A 20,844-nucleotide genomic window follows, 5' to 3' on the forward strand; every position below is an offset into this window, starting at 1 on the left:
AGGCTGATGAAGCAGCGTATGTCAGAAGCAGAACATGGCACGAGAAACTGTGAATTCGCAAACTTTTCCGGATCTTGTTCCACACCGGATGCGTCAACGAGGTGTCCCAACATGGTAATCTGACGGCACCTGAATTGATATTTCGTGGAGTTCAGTTGGAGGCTGGCTTTTCGGAAGACCGCGAAAATGGCAGCGAGTCGGGTAAGGGCTGTCGAACATGGGAGAAAAAACAATGTCGCCAAGATAACAAAGACAGGTGGTCCATTTTTAGCTTCGCAGAAGAGAGTCCATCATATGTTCGAATGTCGCAGGAGTGTTGCATAGGCCAAAGGTCATGATTTTGAACGGATATAAACCATCAAGCGTGATGAAGGCAGTCTTTTTGCGGTCCATTTCATCAACTGGAATCTGCCAGTAGCCAGATTGAAGATCAATGGACGAGAAGTATTTAGCTCCGTGCAAGCAATCGAAGGTATCATCGATGCGTGGTAGTGGGTAGAGCTCGCTTCGCGTGATGTTGTTTAAGTGGCGATAATCAACGCAAGAACGCCAGGTACCATCTTCTTCTTCACAAGAACTACAGGCGAAGCCCAAGGGCTAGCTGATGGCTCGATGACCCCTTTGCGGAGCATTTTGTCCACTTCTGATTGGATGACTCTACATTCAGCATGCGATACACGATAAGGACACCGATGAATAGGATTCGTGTCTCCAGTATTTATACGGAACAGTGTTGGTGAACAGCAGATCTTTGGCCTAAAGGCCTGTGCCAAATTCAAAGATGGCACTGTATGATTCGAGCAGGAGAAATATGTCCATGGCTTGTGTAGAGGTGAGGTCTGGTTCAATCACTTTTGTGAAATCATCCGTTAAGGAACCAGAGCTGTGAGCTGCAATTGGCGCTAATAAACCACTCTTGGCATTCAGACTCTCGATGTCAAATTCGGAAGTACTAGAAACTGTGGGATTCTCACCCATGCTCTTGGGACAAAGAAAAGACAACACAGTAGTGCAAACAATCACAAAGGCATTTATTGCACCTTTCATAGATCAATGCCTGCTAGCCGGGCTGCTATCCACAAAACGTGCCGATGGGCGCGCGACAAATCTAGGAAGTACGACTCACTGCGACCGGATGACAAGCGAATATGTTCGCCCCATGCTGGACACCAACGCGCGTTCGAAGGAGGCCACGCGAGACGGTCTCACAGATGCATGGATCCTCGCACGCGCGGAAGGTCCGCGCTAAAGCCCCTCCGTACACGTTTCCGCCGACCAGGTTAAGTACCGCCAATTTACCCTCCTCCGCCGCGATCCTCTCTCATTCACCCCCTTGCTTCCGGCGTCAAGCGGAACTCACATAGCTGCAGCTTCCTGTTCCGAGTGGAAGTGACACTATGTGTGTGTGTGTGTTTTTTTTTTTTACCATTGTTTACTTTCGCGTCGATGGAGAGGCTTTAACTGCACCAGCTGCGGCTTAAACTGTGAATGTGATTCCACCCAAGAACCACCGCCTATTGTAATCAGCGATGTGATCGTGTTCACTGCTTCGCGTCAACCACTCCTGCAACCACGTCCTGCAACCACTGCGAATGGTTGCAGGACGCGTCGGCTTTTGGCCTGCTCCATTGTCGGCACTCTTTGACGATACCATCAACTCTAGAGCAGCTTTTGCACATGAGCAGATTAAGGGGGCAGACTACCTTTGGATACCAACTTTTTTGTTTATTGAGATATCTTAATGAAATTTTGAGTACAGACTCATTACAAACGCATTAGTAGAACTACAAAATTTCATGCAGTTATATTCACTGCTTCTCAAGTTACAGCAATATGTCAGAATGGTGCACATGGTTTTCTCATTCCAGGCCTGGAGAATTTTCAAAAGGTGCTGCAACTGTGAAATTCACTATGATAATTCCCAGATGAATACCTCAGGGCAAGACAGAGACCATTTTTTAAATTTCCTTGCTGAAGAATTTTAGCAGACCACCGAATTTAGTGTTGGTGATTAAGATTTTATCATTCAAATTTTGATTAAGTACCCTACTTATTCGAATCTAGGCCGATAGTTTTTTTTTTTTTCAGATAATATTATTTCAAACTCTAGGGACAGCTTAGACTCGAGGATTTTAAAGAATGCGCCAGTTTTTCATTAAAACGGCTTAATATGGTGCATAGCTAGCGCCATCTAAAAAAGTCAGTATCGCAGCCGCTACTAGCCGTGCCAGTAGCCAACCGTACATAAACGAAGTCGCCATTTTGACCTGTGTCGTGTCGGCCATATCGGTGTGCGGCGTGGTGTTGTCGCGATGGCACCAAGCAGGAGATGCCACTGCAGTGCCGCTTTCAAGCGAAAAGTTGTGATATCCACAGATGCATCGTCGAACCTTCAAGCTGGACTACGGCGTCGACGAGAAAAACGTCCATCGTTAGAGGGGACAATGACAGCAGGTTTTTGCGTGCACCACAACGAGGATGGGGATGGCATTTAGCGGACCAAAGAAAGGCCATCACCATGAAGTAGACAGTTTTGGCCGACTTTGTTCGGACGCAGAGAGCAGCTGCCCTTCCAGTGACAACAGAAGTGCACCAAGAGAAAGTTAGGGTACTTTCGAGGGAGCGAGGCCTAACGCCAAAGGATTTCACAGCCAGCCGGGGTTGACTTCAGAAATTCGTGAAGCGCTTTGGCTTCTTCCTCCAACGTCGCACTTCAATCACGCTGAAGCTGCCAAGCGATTTCGAAGAAAAGCTGATAGCTTTTCAGCGCTATGTGCTGCGAAAGAGAAAAGCGGCAGGCTACAACCTTGGGCAAATCGGCAATGCCAACCAGACGGCTGTGTATTTCGATATGCCAGTGGCATACACCGTGAATGAAAAGGGTGCCAAGGAGGTGAAGGTGCGCTCTGCGGGCTATGAGAAGCAGTGCATAACTGTCATACTGTGCTGCACAGCTGATGGACATAAACTCCCTCCTTATATGATACTTAAAAGGAAGACACTGTCTGCTCGAGAAACTTTCCCAAGAAATGTCATTGTGCGGGCAAATGAGAACGGGTGGATGACGGGTGTGATGGTGGAAGAGTGGGTTAAGATTGTGTGACGATGGTGTCCAGATGCCCTTTTGACAAAGGACTCGCTCCTTGTCGTCGACTCTTACCGTGGGCACTTGACCGACAACGTGAAGGCTGCGCTCGCCCAAGCGAACACGAACCTCGCTGTCATACCAGGCGGCATGACAGGCCAGTTGCAGCCACTTGCAGCCACTTGATGTCTGCATCAACAAACCTTTCAAAAATCGTCTGCAGAAATATTACACGGACTGGTTGACTGACGAAGACCACATGCTAACGGCAACGGGCCGCATCAAACGTGCATCGCTATCGCAGCTGACGGGCTGGGCAGCTGCAGCGTGGGACGACATCCCAGGTACTTTGGTCGTGCGCGCCTTTAAAAAGTGCAGCATATCTAATGCGCTTGATGGTACCGAAGATAGTGCACTGTTTGAAGGTGACAGTGACAAGGAACACGGCGACAAGTCTAGCAGTGACGATGACATTGAATGAGCTCTGCACGTTCAGATTCAACAAATGCTGTTTACATTTTGTGAACGCTGTCCTCCCTTTTTTAGTTCGGCCTACATTCGAGGTAATATATATATATATATATATATATATATATATATATATATATATATATATATATTGGGCTTCAGACTTTAGGGGGTCGGCTTAGAATCGGGGTCGGCCTAATTCGAGCAACTATGGTATAACAAATCACAGACACAACATATAAAAAAATGGGCTTGTCTTGCCCTCAGAAATTTATTCAGATGCACAGTAAAAAACAAAACAAAAACAACTTCGGGAAATTTGATGAGCGGTTACAGATATGGCTGGAACAAGCAGCCTCACCAGCCAAAAAAAGTCATTTTGAGAAAATGAGCTTTGAAAGACTTGAGCACATATATTGGTATAAAATGACCCTGCAGCGTAACTAAAGATGTCCTTAAGTACTCTCTTCTTTTGCCGCCTTTCCACCTTCTCCTGCTATCGCGTATTTGCCCTTTTCAAGCGCAGAGAATTTTTCTGGGCTGCCAGTTGAATGGCCAGGTGGCCAGGTGTTAGCCCCACTGATGAACATAGCTCTTGGGTGGCCCTGTGGCAGCCAGCATTATATCTTGAAAACTGCCTCATGCAGTGCTGTCTCCACAGCAATCAGCGGCGCATGCTGCTCTTTGGGCATCAGGGACCACAGCACGGAGTGAAATGATTCTGATGCATTCTGCGTCTTTGCTCCCAGGCAGCATTGCAGAAGAGAAGCCTGTGAGAGGTGCTCATAAACAGGTAGCAGTGCTTCTGCAACATAGCCTGGAAAATTGTACCGATGCTTCGGAGGTGGCATACCATCACTCTTGCTGGAGTTATGACGACACCACGAGCCTGCACCTTCAGGCCACAAGTCGTGGTGAGGATCCTCGTTCGTCGATGTCACGTGGTGGTATGATGCCATCGCTGCACGCTGCTTTGCAGTCGCATCGTCGGAGTGGTTCCGTAGGGCCCAGCCATAATAGTCAACTTGTTGATGAGGGCCTTTGTCAGCCTGCCCTTCCCTCCTAAAGCCTTGTCACTTTTCTGCACAAGGTTATGCAGTGCTGTCCCCATCCTCTTCTGGACATGGTTCAGGCATTCCTCTTTCGAAATGGGGACCAGTCGATAAACATTTTCTTGCACAAGGGCACAGAAGGTGGCACTATCTCCGTGAGACACGAGCATTGTGTAACGGAGATTGTGCTTTGGCGCCGAACGTGAGAAAAGGATGACAGCTGCCTCAACCTCCATCCTCCCAGTCGGTGTTTTTCTGGCACTCATGATCCTCCTGCCAGCTTGCGTAGCCTGGGTCTCCAGGCTTTGGTCCTACTTGGCAACCAAGGCACTGATTTGATAAAACAATGGCATCCAAGATGAGGCCCGTATGATATTCAGTCATTGCACCAACTCCAATATGGGATGTGTGGCCACGCTTGTGCCATGTTCCATCAAAGCTTACTGTGATATCCCTGCTGAAATATAGATCCATTTCCTTGTAGGTGGTTTTCACAGCCGAAGCAGATTCTGCATAGAACTTGTCTATGCACTGTGTCTGCGGTTCCCTTAATTTCTTCAAGTGCTTCTGAAAGCCTTATGATGCAGGTCACCATGTGACAGGTTCATCGCTGCCCAAATATCGTTGAGGGTCGTTTGTCCCTTCCCTATCTGTTTTGTTGCCACATGTCTTTGTTGCCACAATGTTGCCACAATGCCACAAGGCCATTGAGTCATCCTGACGAGCAGAACTCTGAGCTTGCAACTACTCCACAATGTATAGCAGCTCAAGCTTTGTTGCTAGTCCAAGTTGAACCTTCATCCCAGTCGCGAAGTATCGCTCGCACAAGGTCCTGGATAGCAGGTCGCCTAGGGCATTGACTTGTGCAAGGATAAATTTTTTGGATTCACTTGTAGCGGTGGCAGCTTCAGGATTGCGCTCCATTGCTTGAAATTTTCGCTCCTTTGCTGACATAGTGCCAAGTCCTCGCTGCACAGCAGCGTGTTTTTTATCTGTCGCCTCTTTTTCTTCACACGTCAGGAAATGTGTTTTCAGTGCACAGTGGATGATGGGGGCGAGCGCACTGTCCGAGGCAGATGTGGATGTGGAAGCCGCTGTCGATGAGCACGCTACACCAGGCGCACTCATCACGAAAAATTCTTGCGCTTGTGGAGCAGGAGTCATGTTACTAGAAGCGTTCACACAGCCACGCTCTTGCATAGATAAAGCAGAAGCTGCTTTTTCATCACCACAATCATCATCGGTGCGTGGGCGAGCGGCAAGCTTCACCATGCGGGCGAGCTTCATAGAGCGCTTCCTTGCACCGACGCGTGTAGCATTTTGAGTTTCTTTGGGCGCATCGTGGCCGACCGCACAACAATCGGCAGGCTAAATGCAATAACGGTCTCGTAAAGACTGTTGAAAATCATCTCGCAAAGACGGTAGAAACTTGGAGAATATGCAAACGGCTGCAAAGATGGACGATATCAAGCGGAACATACAAAGGGCGCCAGCGATGGAGGAGCCGAAGCAGACGACGACCGGACGCATTATGCAGGAGACCACTATGTCATCGCACACAGCAGCCAATTGGAGTCGCGGGCTCCCCAAGCTCCCGTGAGCCCTCCAGTCATGAGCGATTTACACCGCTCCCGCACTGTCTCCACCGTGGCTGGTGGGAAAAAAAAAAAAGCACAAAACTGCATGAACAAAACACCAATATGGCGGCGCTTGGGGGAGCGGTGGAGAAATAGTGTTCGCGCCACAGAAGGGTATTTTGAGTGCTCGCTCGCTGCTCGAGGGTTGTCGCGGCTTGTTATAAACTTTATTTGAAATAGTTTCGCGATGAATTAGACGTTGATATTTACAGAAATGGTAGTTTATAAGACATACTGCCCGAATATGTGGTTTTCCAAAAATCTACTTTTTCGCGATTTTTCGGTTTTCAAAGGTTGTGTCCCCCTTTAAAGGCGTCGTCAGCAATTCCCTTCAGCACACACTCACATTCTCAGTTTCTGTCATGTTGTGAGCGGCTTTACAACAACAACAAAAAAAAAAGCGCCAGCACGTCCTGGATGTACGAGACATAAGACTCTGTGGGTGATTGGGCACTGAAGGCCAGTTCCTGCTTTGCAGCAATATTACGGCCGGCTGGTTTGCCAAACAACCCTGTCAACTTCTTTTCGTATTGGTCCCAGCTGGTTAGCTCCTCTTTGTGGTTTTCATACCACATCTTTGCTGTGCCTCGTAGGTAGAACAACAGGTTAGCTAGCACAAGCGTAGGGTTCCATCTGTTGATTCCACTCGTGCGTTCGTGCATAGCCACCCATTCTTCCATGTTGATGCCATTGGTCCCGCAGAAAGTTCCAGGATCCTTGGGTTGCACAACCACAACTGCAGTGGACAGCGACATAGCTGTTGATGGTGACATTGGAGGTGGCAACGACGTTGATCCCACGTGGTCACTGTCATTCATGGTGGGAACAGTAATGCGACGACCACTGCAAAGCTCCGTTTTCAGCCGTGTTACCTAGCAGCTCCCACCAATATGGGGAAAATATGAGGATGTTGGGAGTATAGACAGACTGTATTTACAATACAAGCAGAGTCAATGTAATTAAGATGGCTGACCAGCAACAACACGCAGCAGCCAGCGTCTTGCGATCTTCTTCTTCCTTTCTCTTCTTTTATCCTTCCGTAACAGTATTTAATGACACAGTTTCATATACAGGCTGAAGCAAGCAAAAACCTCCTTCTGAATTTCGATAAGAATTACCGTATTTTTGCACCTATAACATACCAAAAATTTTTTTAAATAAGCAGTAATGTCGGGATGCAAATTATATGCGAATTTCGCCCTGAAGTGCGGCTTCATGACAGCACGAGCACACTGCTGTGAAACGACTCAAGGCAAGAATCTCTGCCATTCAAGGTTTCGTTATCTCCTAGCGAATCCCACCCTCTCCCCACACCTGTGGGTTGAAGCTCCCTTCACCCCTCTTTCATGGTCGCCCATTCTCGTCCTCTTTACAGCTTGCCACTTTGCATTGGGCACACGGCGTCTGCAAGCGCATACGTCACCCATTCTCGTGGCGCTTCCTCGGTCAGCACGAAGTGCGTCGCAATATGGCAGTGAACCAAATTGCCGTAGAGATTTTCAGCTCCGTTGCGTTCACTCCATTGCCGTTGCCCATGTGAGGGCTGCTCCTTCCATGCTGTCATTCTCTGTCATGTGAATACTAGCTCAGAAGTGATCTGATTCATGTCATGTAGTATCACATTACGGATTCATCCATGGTACTGTCTGGCGTGTGCATCCAGCTTTATTAGGATCACCGAAGAATGGGGCAACAGAGCCGGTAGCCAAAGATATGACGTGAACGAGTCATGCATCTGCGAGTGGAGTCTGTTCTTGCAAAGATATGAGCGTTATTGTGTGCAGTTATTTTCGCAGATTATATGCACGAAGCTTTTTCTCTTTCCCAGCTGTTGTAATTGGAAGTGCAGCTTATATGCGGTGGCAAGTTATGCATAGAAAAACATGGTACATACTTAGGGAAGAAGCAGGCTATCATTGCTCATGGTTCGCGGTGGTTGCCTGCGTAGTAATTACACTTTGGCCAGCCTGCTTGTAGTTGTTGTAGCTGTTGAGTCTTGCTAATTTCGATTGGTTTGGAACACAACTAGCCTGGAACCATGTGAAGCTTAATGTCAGACCACACACACACTCGCCAGTGCGCGCTCACTTCTGGCTAGACGCCCTGGCAGACCGCTTCCTAGTGAGCTATTGAAAGTGGTTCAAAATGCACAAAGCCTTCGCAATGTAAGGCATTGAAGAAGGAGCTGGAGTACTGCGAATGAGATCACAGGCTATCTTTGATAGCCAATTACTGCACTTCTGCAGCATGCATTGAGAGAGTAAAACATCTTTATTAATAATATCTGAATGGCGAGAGCAGTGTGGGAGGAACCCTCAGTCCAGGGTCCCTAAGATGATTCCGGCGATGTTCCGTCGCGGAGGGCATCGTCCCACAGCTCTTTGTTGCGTAGGGAGTAAAGGAGAGTTGGCAAGGGAGGAAAGAGGTTTGCAGTGCACTCAATCGTGACGTGGAAGATTGTGGGCGAGCTGCCATAGCCAAGGCAACGATCTGCATAACAGTGTGGGTAGAATTTATTGAGAGAGACAAGATTAGGAAAAGTTGCGGTTTGTAAATGGCGTAATGCCACTGCTTCCTCCCGCGAGGACGGCGGTGGTGCGGCGTGGGTGCGACGAATGCTTGTATAATGACGGAGTATGTCTTTATAATGGAGCAAGGGATCCCCCCACTCTGAACTAGTCGCCTCACCACGCTGAGTCGCCCGGAGGGAAATTTCTCGGGCAACCGCATGTGCGCGTTCGTTACCCGGCAGCGAGGTATGACCAGGGGTCCAGAGTAAGTGGATGCAGGGAGGTGTGGTTAGTGTATTTTGTGGGATCTGTTTGAGAATTTGGTGCGCCGCTCTTGGGATGCCATGTCCTGATAGGAACGCCCGGCATGCCTGTTGCGAGTCCGTCAATATATACACTTCCTCAGGAACACGGATGGCGTATCGAATTGCAAGAGCAACACCGAGAATTTCTCCGTAAGCGGCATTTGTTCCATTGCAGCAAAGTCTCTCAGGGATTCGGTGCCATCCAAAACTACCAAGGTATAGCCCTCTTGAGTGCGTGATGTGTCCGTGCATAAAGTGTGTGTTTCCGGGATGTTTGCAAGCATGCGGCCAATGTATCGTACACGGGCTTTGCACCGCCCTTTGTCATGCTCGGGGTGCATATTACGTGGCAATGGATGAATACTTAGTGCTTGGCGTATCGCTGACGACAAGATCGTTGGACGGGTTTCAGACTCAAGGGGTGGGACAGAGTATCCTAGCCGTGTGAGAATATGGCGGCCAGTAGGAGTGAGTAGGAGGCGCTGGCGATAACTGACCCAATGTGCCTCTAGCAGCTCTCCTAGTGTGTTATGGGTCCCTACGTTAAGGAGACGGTGTGTGGAAGTATAGTTCGGGAGGCCATGGGCCAGCTTTGTCGCTTTGCGAATCGTTGCGTCTATGCGAAGTTGTTGCGCTTGGGTCAACCGCTGAAATGGGAGATGGTATGTAAGGCGGCTGATCACGCATGCCTCCACCAAGCGCAGCAGGTCCTCTTCTCGAAGGCCCGAGTGCCTGTTGGAGACCCTCCGGATCATGGCCAGAATGTGCTCAATCTGTCTGGATAGAAGGGAAACAGTGTAGTTTGACCTGCCATCCGCTTGAATGTGTAGGCCGAGGATACGAGCACGATTAACCTGTAGTATCAATGTGCCATCCACGTGCGCAGTGATAAGGGGAGTAGAGGAACGGCTCCGGGGGCGAATGATTATGAGCTCCGACTTTTCCGGAGCACATCTTACGCCGCATTTTCTCGCGTACTCGGAAACTGTATCGACTGCTTGCTGCAGTCGGTCCTGGGTGGCTCCGTCAGAACCCCGTGTCGACCAGATAGTAATATCGTCCGCATAAAGAGCGTGGGCGACATCAGGGATCTGGTCGAGTAGTCGGGGGAGCCCTGCGAGCGCGATATTGAATAAAGTAGGGGAAAGAACTGAGCCCTGGGGTGTCCCACGTCCTACAAGGCGAATCGTACCGGATCGATGCGGTCCCATTCCTACGGTGGCTGTGCGATCTCGAAGAAATGCGCGGATACAGTTGCACATACGAATTCCACAGTGTGAATGTGCAACATTGCGAAGGATGAGGTCATGTTCAACATTATCGAATGCCCCTTTTAGGTCTAAGGCTATGTGAATGCTCTCGTTTGGGCGGACGACGGAGGTCCTATGACTTCCTCCCGCAATTGTAAAAGCACATCTTTGGCAGACAGATGAGCCCGACATCCGAATTGAGAGTTAGAAAAGAATGATTTTTCTTCGAGGAAGGGCTGCAGACGCCGCAAGAGTACCGTATTTTCCGGTGTATAAGACGCACCCTTGTATAAGACGCACTCGCCATATATGAAGGCTCTCATTGAAAAAGTTGGTATATAAGACGCACCCGTGTATAAGATGCACCCCAATTTACCCACTTAGGCTAGTCAGGGTTAATTAAACACGCTTGATCGACCATCACCACTCAACCACTGAGCCACCGCGGCGGCCTGTGAGAAGTTCTTAAGCAACGCTAAGTGATCGCAAAAGGCAACACTCACGCCATACCCGCCCACGTTTTAGCAAAAAAGAAAGAAAAATACGACGAAAGAACTCTCCCATATGTCCATAACAACATTTTATTTTTACTTAAAACCATCGAAGTCTTCATCTTCGGATGCGCTCTCAAAAAGCTCGCCCATTTCTGGAGGCAACGCGGCTGAAGCATTCTCTTCATACTCAGAACCGCTGGTCTGATTGTCGTCGTGCTCGGTTGGCGATGAAGCTAGCAGGCCAGCCTTCCGGAACCCTGCAGTTATGGTTGCCACTCTAACAGCACTCCAGGCCTCATGGACCCACTTCGCAACTTCGCTGTAAGAAGCGCGCCTCATGCGTCCAGTTGCGGTGTAGCTGTGCTCGCCTTCCGTCATCCACGCCTCCCAAATACGTCGCAAAATAGCTTTAAAGCTGCGGTTGACGGAAATATCCAAAGGCTGTAGAACCTTCGTCAAACCACCGGGTATTATTGTAGGGGTACAGTTCTTCGCCTTGATTTGCCTCAGTGTCAAGTCAGTAATGTGCGCCCGCATGCTATCCATAACCAGAAGGCCTTTCCGGGAGTGAAAAAATCCATCCGGGCGCTTCGAAAAGCACTTTTCGAGCCAAACTCCCATCATTTGCTCATCCATCCAGCCCTTCTGATTAGTTGTGACAATAACACCAGGCGGAAAGCTTTCTTTTGGCATCGTTTTCCTTTTAAAAATTATCATCGGCGGCAGCTTTGTTCCGTCAGCACAGCACGCAAGTACGACAGTGAAGTGAGACTTTTCGTGCCCAGTTGTTCATACTGTGACAGTCTTATCACCTTTCTAAGCGACACTTTTTGACATAGGGATGTCAATTGTTAGAGGCACTTCGTCCATGTTTACGATGTGGCTGTCGATGATATTATTCTTTTCGACTTCCTTCTTCACAAATTCATGGAACTTCTCCACTTTCTCTCCGAAATCGTCTGGTAGTTGTTGAGACATTGTCGTTCGCGCTCTTATTGACAAGGCTTTGCGCTGCATAAATCTATAGCACCATGACGGCCCACCAACAAAATCAGCGGCACCGATTTCACTCGCCAAAGTGCGTGCTTTCAAGCGCAACTGCACGGTTGACAGAGCCCTACCTTGAGCCCGTTGTTCAAGAGCCCACTTGAGGAGCCGGTCTTCAAGTTCAGGCCACCGCGCCTTCTTCCCGCGGTCAGCCTTCTTTCCGCTCTTCATCGCCTGCAGTTTGGCGGACGACTGTCGCCACGTGCGAATCATCTTCTCGGTGACGTCGAAATGGCGGCCCGCAGCCCGATTTCCGTTTTCGGTAGCATACTCGACCGCAGATAATTTGAACTTTGCGGTGTAGCTCTTGCGCAACTTCGGTGGCATACTGTAGTAAGACCGAGCACGACAGGTGTAGGTAGTGGAAAACACACGCCGAAGTCACCAACACAGACGTAATACGTACACGGTTGCGAAGTTGCAAAGAATGACTAAAAAAGAACGCCGGCTTGGCTTGTCTTGACAATGTCGAGAAGCGCGACTGTCGCCATCTTTGGGAATTTCACATTACTTTTGCTTGCGCCTCCGAAACGACCGCGTGTTTGCGATTCTGGAAGTCGTCGTCCCCGCCGTTTCATGATAAAGTTCACCTAAAAAAAGTTGTGCACGGCGGTCCCCGTATTGAAGTATTAACCGTGCTACTACAGCATCATTGGTAGTGATATTTTTTCGGTGAAAAAAGCTTGAGCATGAACCTGAGTAATTTCTGAACCCGAAAAAAAAAAACCGAAAAATTCGCATATAAGACGCACCCTTGTATAGGACGCACCAGCAAGATTTTTGGAAAAAAAACCGCGTCTTATACACCGGAAAATACGGTACATGCTCCATGAGCTTACCAATGCAGGATGTTAGGGAGATGGGTCGTAGGTTTTCAACCTTAACAGGCTTGCCCGGTTTGGGGATCAGTGTTATGTCGGCGTGTCGCTATGCTTGGGGAAGCATGCCCTTGCGCCAGCAATCATTGAAGATATGGGTGAGGTGGTTAATATCCGCGTCACTGAGGTTACGAAGTGTGGCGAATCGGATGTGGTCGGCTCCCGGTGCCGTGTTGCGGCGTAGGTCTTGTAGGACCACCCGCACCTCGTCAGATGTGATGTCCGCATCTAGCAATTCGTTCGCCTCGCCTACATAAGGATAGTCGGGGTACTGCGGCGGCGGGCCTGTGGGTATGAAATGCTTCTCTAGCTCTCTGAGGAGTGTCGAGACATCGTCCCTGTACTCGTGCATTAGGATGTGCAGCTGTTGAAATGTTTTCCCCTTTGTTGTAATGGGATCTGTGAGTGAGCGAAGAATCGACCACGTTTTTGCTGTGCTCAATGTGCCTGAGAGGCGATCGCAAAATCCTCGCCAGTTATTCCTCGTAAGGATCTCTGCATACTCCTGAGATTCCCGTGTAATTTGATCTATACGTTTCCTAAGTTTGCGGTTGAGGCGTTGTCGTTTCCATCGTCGTGTCAATCCTCTGCGGGCGTTCCAAAGATGAAGTAAATGCGGGTCTATGTCTGGTGTCTCGGTTGTGGTGCGCAGTGTGCTCGTGGTGGCCTCTAGATCTTGTGCGAGAGAGTCAAGCCAGCGTTCGTACCCTTGGCGATCAGGTGGGTCCTGGCGACGTTCCCTGAATGTCGCCCAATCCGTTATATGCACATTTCGCTCGGGCCTGCGCGCACCCCGTAATGACAAGGTGGTCGCCACAATGTAGTGGTCACTACCAAGGTGCTCCTCTAAAGGCCCGTGCGCAACGACTGGGCCAGTATTGCGCACGACGGTAAGGTCAGGGCAGGTGTCACGAGATACGCTGTTGCCTATCCGAGTGGGGTGCCCTGGGTCGGTAAGGAGTGTGTATCTCATGTTACAGATAGCATTCCATAAGCGGGTCCCTTTAGCCTGCGATTTAACGTAACCCCATGCAGTATGCGGAGCGTTAGTCACCGGCCACCGCACAAACCCGTCCAAACCTACCAAATTCTGTTAGGTGCTGAAAACAGTGCGTTCGCAAACGGGGGGAACTGTATGCATTGAGTATAAACAGACTCTCGCTGCATTTACCTTGCGTAATTAGTTCCAATATTTCGTGAGGAATGTCAATGTTAGTGGTATGCATGCGACATGTAACACGTTTCGAAACTAAGGCTCCCACAAGAGGAGAGACACCCGAGAGCGTGCTGTAGCCGGATAACGAAGGGGTGCAATTGACTTCCTGTAAGAGGATGACATCGGGAGGGTTTGTGGATGTGGCGATATACTGCTGTAGCGAACCTCGTTTTCGGCGGAATCCTCTACAATTCCACTGCCACACCACTAGTTGCTCCGCGTTACGCGGCGCCATCATCATCGCGAGAGGAAGCAGGCGGTCGTGCATAGGGATGCGGGCGCCGGGTGCCCACATTTGAAGGTTGCGGCCGAGAGCCTTGGTCGGAAAGCGCGCTTTCGTTGTTACCGCTAAGCTCAGGAACTTGCATGCATGCGAAAGTGCACTCTATACATGATTTTACTTGCTCCGTAATCCCTATTTGAAGGGCCTCCATTTGGCGTTCTATCCTGTCCAGAGCCGCCTGCGTACTAGTGCTCGTGTCTGCCACCAGCGCGTCCATTTGTTTTTGTAGACGCTCACAGCGCGCCTCCATGTCACGACGTAGGCGGGCTATTTCTATTAGAGGATCGGGATTTGGTAACGAATTGGTAATAGGGGAAGGGGTAGGGAGAGATTTACTGGGCGGAGCGAGCTGTGGGGTACCCTTCGCCCGACCTACCTCCCGAGGCGCCTCCATTGCTGTTTTCTTCTCCGGGTTCTGCTGCACCCCTGAAGGGACCAGGGTCACCTTGGCTTAGGCGTTGGTCTGCAGGGCTTTCTTGTAGGGTTGTCGGGAAGATGGGGAAGGAGGGCGCTTCTCTGGGAGGCGCACCGATGCCTCGCGGGATCGGGACCGAGACTTGGAGCGGGTCCGGAACTTGCGACGGGAGCTCGAACGGGTCTCCGACCGGACTTTTCTGGTCTTCTCCGTTGGGGCGCGCGACGTTCAGGTCTCCGCCGTATCTGTGCTAGTGATCGGGTCGCTGGAGCGTTGGAGTTCATGCTGCTCTTTCTCGAGAGCTTTCCGCACCCAAGCTTTGTTCAGTGTCTGCCTAGCACGCCGCGGGCAGTTTGGATCCGCTTTAGGGTAGGTGCCGTCACAGGATCTGCAGTGTGGGGTGCACGGATGTGACGGGGTGGGGTTGTCAGTCCCGCACGTCGCGCAAATGACCACGTGCGGCATAGGACAGTAATCAGCCCAATGGCCGAGCTTGTGACATATCTTGCAAACCAGTTGGCGAGGTCGATGGGGGTAGCAGCGGAGTTCGGCACCATAGAAACGCACGTAGCGAGGCACTTTAAGTCCTTCAAATGTTACCAACGCAACGTTGGTTTGACCCATCATTCGTGCTTGAAGTATTTGAGTTCCAGGAACCACAAGCTCATTCACTAGCTTGGATGACGATGTACCGGGCAAAAGGCCAGGAACTATTCCCTTGCATGAGTTGTCTGGAGCCGCAAAATATATCGTGATGGGATAGACCCGCTGACCAAGGTTCAGCTCCCTCACCTTGTACAATGCGTCGGCTACGTGTGACTGGGGTGTGCTGATGATTGCCAAGTTCTGCTGAGGTCGCAGTCGGAATATGATGTCCTGACGATCCTCGGTGGTCAAGCCGGCAGCACTCCATAGAGCACTGGCGAGTTCTGGGCGCGTCCACTCATCGAGGCAAAGTCCTCCGTGAGGCCGCAGAATTATCTTTTCATTGTGCAAAGGAAGTTGAGGCAGGTTCTGATTCCGAATGCGCTTGCGTACAGTAGGCTGGGAGGCGCCCGGAATGCCCAAGATGTTCTCGGAGGGTTGCATCTTAGCGCACGTTTGACGGTTGCGTCGCTTATGTATGACTGTCTTCCAACAGCCACCTGTGTCGTCGTCAGTTTTGTCGTTGTAAATGTTCGGGGCGGCATCTTCCTCCATCCTTTCCCCGGTCGGAGTGTCTACCTCTCGCTGTTGGGAGGGAAAATCGGCGACGATGGGATTGGCGGCCACTACTGCAGTATCCACCTCGGGCGTCTTCGTTGTTGTCGAGGAACGCGCGTCGGCGTTCTCCGTCGCCGATTGCGTCTTCTGCTCGTTGGAAAATGACGTTGCTGTAGATAAATGCTCCATCGAAACAGAGCGGTGAATTGGTCGAAGGCCCTTTGCACGCCCGTTTAGAACATGGGCCTCGGAAGAGCTGGTCGCTTGGCACTCTTGGTTCATGGTGTAGAAAACACGCCAAGGCAGCTATGGCCCCGGCAGGGGCAGCCGCGTTGGAACTGCTTCAGAGCTGTAGAGGCGCGGGGAGCGGCAACAAAGTCCCGGAAAGAAAAGGCGGTCAGTGGGAAACGGCGAGAAAGCCGCTTCCCATGCGACTCCCGGCGAAAGCGGCCCAGGCGCCCTTGGCGGTCAAGGGCGGTCGGTGAAGGTCGCGTAGTCTCGGTGGTTGCGGAGCACGCCGACGACATGACCGTTCACTTCAGCCGACTGATTGGAACTCTGCGTGCATTGAGGTAACTTTTGCTGCAAAGTTTTTCTGAAATAGTCTAGTTTAATTACGAATGCATTTTTTTGACTTCGATAAAAAGTCATTCAGGGCCCCTTAAAGAAAAAAGGGTTAAGCTTTCCTGTGCAAACTAATGTGGAAATGAATAAGGGAATAAAGTGAAAAACAAATTGAAGCATGCAGGCAAGCATGTATAACTTTCTGTACTCCTCAGGGCCATACAATCATTCTGCAGAGCGCAGTGTTGTAAAGATGAGGTGGCAGTGTTGTCACATGCTGTGCACGGAGAAAGAAATTTTGACAAACTCTACCAGGATGGGGAGTTTGCTATGTAGGCAAAATTAAGACGCACCAAGTTTTCAAAAGGTACTTTGCAAGGGTTATTCAAATTATGCTTTGAATGGTGAACAGCAAAGAAAAAAGGCAAGACGTGGTCACTTTCTGTTTTTGCCTGCACAGTGCCCGTGTTCACAAATTTACACTGCAAGTAATTAGTTACATGTAATTTGTTTAACTATGTGTAATACATTTGATACAGTTGTGTAATTGTGAACATAAAGAAATGCAGACAAAGTGCTTTAACTTTCTCTTGTGTCATTTCGTTCATGCTACAGTATATTATGTTCACTGTATGTAAAGAATCATGTGTAATCAATTGTCATTGATAACATCTGTAATTTTGTACTTGATAGATCACTTATTATATGTGGTAATATTCAATGTAATCCAGTTACTTTATTTTGAGTCAAGGTGTAGCCAGTGACGCAGCTTTGAGCACTTCAATTTGGTGGTAACTAACTGTAGGACACCTGTGGTAATGCTCCGCAGCAGCGTAGCAGCAGCACATGCTCAGACAGGCAAGCCCAGCCAACTGTTAGTGACTGGAAACTGTTAGCGAACGGCAACATTTTGAAGGGCTACTCTTGGTCAAAGATTAAAAACTCCCAGAGAGCTGCAGTGAATGTATACAGATCTAGGTCAGATTTTTAAATAGCTGCATTTGTGCAATGTTAAACTTGTGAAAGTAGTAACATAATAAATTATTGAAATCCAGGGTTTGACAGAGACCCGTCTGGTTGGGAAAAATTAATGATTGGAAATATGGAACGCTGGGTGACCAGTTGTTGAATTGGAAAATAAAAGAACAAGATGGCAAGGCTTTACCTGAAATCCCTTCATATCTAGACGATGGCGTGCACGCTCATTTGAAACTTGGGCAATCCGCCCGCACTATGCATCCAATGCTTATGTCGCATAATAAAGCATATATAACCAACCTTCACTTCATTCCCTTAATTGTTAACAAGGCTCCCGTAGTGGGGCTGGAACGTTAAAGAAAATAATAAATTTTTAAAAAATCAGTGATCGGTCGGCGCTCTATATTTCCTGCCATAATAGATTATTGTCCAATAACTGTTGTGTTGCTTTCATGGGGCAGTAATTGGTCACTGTTATCAATTTTATCAGTAACATTTGTAAATGAAGTCATTCTGATAATTTTTTTTTTCTCTGTGATGTGTAAAGTGTGATGTTCATTCAATACCAACTAGCCCTTTTTTTCTAAGCCTGTCTATAGCACGTACTTGCAAACTTTCTTTCTCCTAGGCAAAGGAACCCAGAGCCTTCAGTTTACTTACGAAGAGAAGGAGCAGCTTCTAAGGGTGCGCAAGCCAGGTGTCAACGTCGCCGAGAAATGGACGCTCAAGATTCTTTCATAGCCTTGGAAGCCACCATGTGTTGTGTGCAGTGGAAGCGCTGTCCACATTTCCCGTTAACGAAACGCTTCGTTCCTGAAATGACAGTTTTCTTTTTTTTTTTATTCTCTCCCCATGAACATGCTTGCCCCCACTTTATTTTTTTAAGATCAACATTTCAGCATTATATGCCACCATTCCTCTTTGTGCGTATTTTAGGAAAGGGTAAACCAAGTTGAGTAATGGGGACACTTGTCTACACACATAGACACACACACACACCGGCCCCATTGTAAATAACCACAGATGTGATGTGAAAGTTTTACTTGGCTTGTAGCGTTTCGGTGACGAAAGCAGAGTGAATGATATTTACATATATATATACTGGTATTTGTGAGTGGCTTTTTACAGCACTGCACTGTGTGCACTGAGGGCAGATTTCGGTGGCTGTCTTCGTTCCCTTTTTTTTTCCCCGATTTTCTAGACCTCTTTTTTAGACTTGAGTTACAGTCTTTGCCTTTACGCTGTGCGTTTTGAAACTTAGTTTTTAAAAGTTCAATAAACACAATGTCTTTTGCACTTGCTTTCTGCTATTTTTATAGGAGGTATAGTTTTTGATCATGTGTAATCACACATTCACGTAAACGTTTTCATCTGCATCTTGGTCCTGCATATTATCCGTGGCTTGATTCTGACCTGTGGAAAATGAAAAAAATAATGTATGCTTGTACAACTTGCACAAATACAGTTAAACATCAATATAATGAACCTCAGTATATAAAGTTCTCAATATAACAGATGTATTTAACTTAATGTAACTTCTTGTCCATACAACATCATCCATTTAAAACCCCAATATAACTGTTTATACATGATTTCAATATAACGAAATTTCACTGCCGCCACAAAGGAATGCGGAAACAATAAATGGCAACTTCCACGGACGAAGATGGTCAAATGGTTGAATTTCATGTGGCTGCTTCCGAATGCACCTCTTAAGTCGCGCGTTGCACGACCAACAGCGACCGCTGAAGCGAAGCAGCGTAATTTTTCGTATAAAGTTTGTGTTATCGATAAGGTCGTATTGTGCCCCACGTGCTGTACGCTTTGATTGCGAGTGAAAGTGCGTGAGGGTGAGCTGAGAAGGATGGCTTGATAAGCGCCTTCTGCCTGCGTGAGCGAGGGGAAAAGCAGGGAAGGGGGTGCGAGCTCGCAGTAACGCAATCACACCCAGTTCATCACAATCACAATGTACCCAGTTGAGGGGGAGGGGGAGCAGGTCGGCGCGCGTCTCCTTTTCTAGTGAAGCCGTGGCGGCGCATGGCTGTCAGCAGCCTGCATGCCCTGTTTTAGAGGTAATCTGCCCCATGTGCGAAGAGTGAGCGTGTCGAGTGGGACATCTTGCATGCTGCCTTTCTGCGTGTTTAGTGTTGTAGATTACATAAAATCGAGTTTCCGAGACAATGTTGAAGCGAGAGGCAGAGCAAGCATTCAGCTCTCAGCTGCCGGCATTTTTAATGATAGTGTCGTCTCAGTGCGGGTGACACTATCAGTCGGGGGGGTGGAGTCGACGCGAAGATGTGGCTGCATGACTTCGCCTTGTACCGCGAATTTGAAGATATCACCTACACGGCATGAAACCGTATCTTTCGTTGCTGACTCTCAAATTCACCAGAATGAATCTTTTCTCATTCAGATTTGCTTTTTTTCGATTGCCTGATTATTCGGAAAATGTTGAGGCCCCTTCCATGTAACAAAAATATATAGCTGACTCTACTTATTTGCATAAAAAGTCGAATCTCAATACAGCGAAAATTCAACACGACGAAACAAATTACTGATTTTACCGACTTAGTTATACAAAGGTTTAACCGTGCTAGCTTCACACTACTGAAATGCTTGGATCTTTATGTAAAATAGGAGCACACAGCTATTGACTCAAAAGAAAACCTCAGTTGCCATTTTATGTGCTTAGGCATCACCATTGTCAATGGTGTAACATGAAGATCAGTGCCATGAAGCTGAACCACAAAATTGTTTGTGTGAACTCGCATGTTTGGGTGTCTTAATTGCGTAGGTAATACGAGTGAAAATGACATACTGCATTCAACTACTGTCATGTAGGATTCAACTTATAAAATGAACTATTCATAGTTCTACTATTCTTTAATTGTAAACCGACTTTGCTTTTCATTTAAAGTTCAGGGCATAGTTTCATTTTAATATGCGATGCAATTTTTCACTAGCAGTTAACTAACTGGCCTTGACTCGATGTTGCCACAAAATTTGACATTTAAACTGGAAACCTTATGCAATGTTGTGTGTATGCTATTGCGCATACTTATTGGTCGTCCCAGAGTTCCTTGGAGTGTCCCGTATACATAAACGTGGTCTGTTTTTCAAGCTGGAACTGCCATAGTGAATTTCCCACTTCAATGCAGCATTATGCTGCCTCTGTATCAGGGTTGCATTCAGAAAGCGTGCCCGTTCCATATAGGAATGGCTGACACACCTACGTGCGACTCCTACGGGACCGAAAAAGAATACTGAACACTTCCTGTACTTGTTATGACATCCAGCACCGCCCTCTTCAGACACCATTAAACCGACTGGGCTGGAGACCGTCTTCAGTAGCCAAGATTCTTGGACCGTGGCTGTGCATGTTCCTGATGCAGAAAACAACGAAGGCGTTGTTGCAGTACTAGAATTAATTCTGCGACCGTTTGTAGATTTGATGTGTTC

General features: G+C 48.3%; 1 protein-coding gene across 8 annotated transcripts in view; it reads left to right on the top strand.

The window, feature by feature from the left end:
- GCS2alpha (glucosidase 2 subunit alpha) overlaps window positions 1-18,681 on the top strand; it is a 125,767-nt gene extending 107,086 nt beyond the window's left edge. For all 8 annotated transcript variants that reach the window (XM_075700265.1, XM_075700268.1, XM_075700267.1 and 5 more), the window contains one exon: window positions 18,014-18,681. In XM_075700265.1, coding sequence (XP_075556380.1) covers window positions 18,014-18,126 — 113 coding nt within the window. In that variant the 3' untranslated portion in view covers window positions 18,127-18,681. The remainder of the gene's footprint in view (window positions 1-18,013) is intronic.
- Window positions 18,682-20,844: the final 2,163 nt, after the last annotated feature.

This window comes from Dermacentor variabilis, chromosome 7 (genome assembly GCF_050947875.1).
Source record: "Dermacentor variabilis isolate Ectoservices chromosome 7, ASM5094787v1, whole genome shotgun sequence".
Classification (NCBI taxonomy): Eukaryota; Metazoa; Arthropoda; class Arachnida; order Ixodida; family Ixodidae; genus Dermacentor; species Dermacentor variabilis.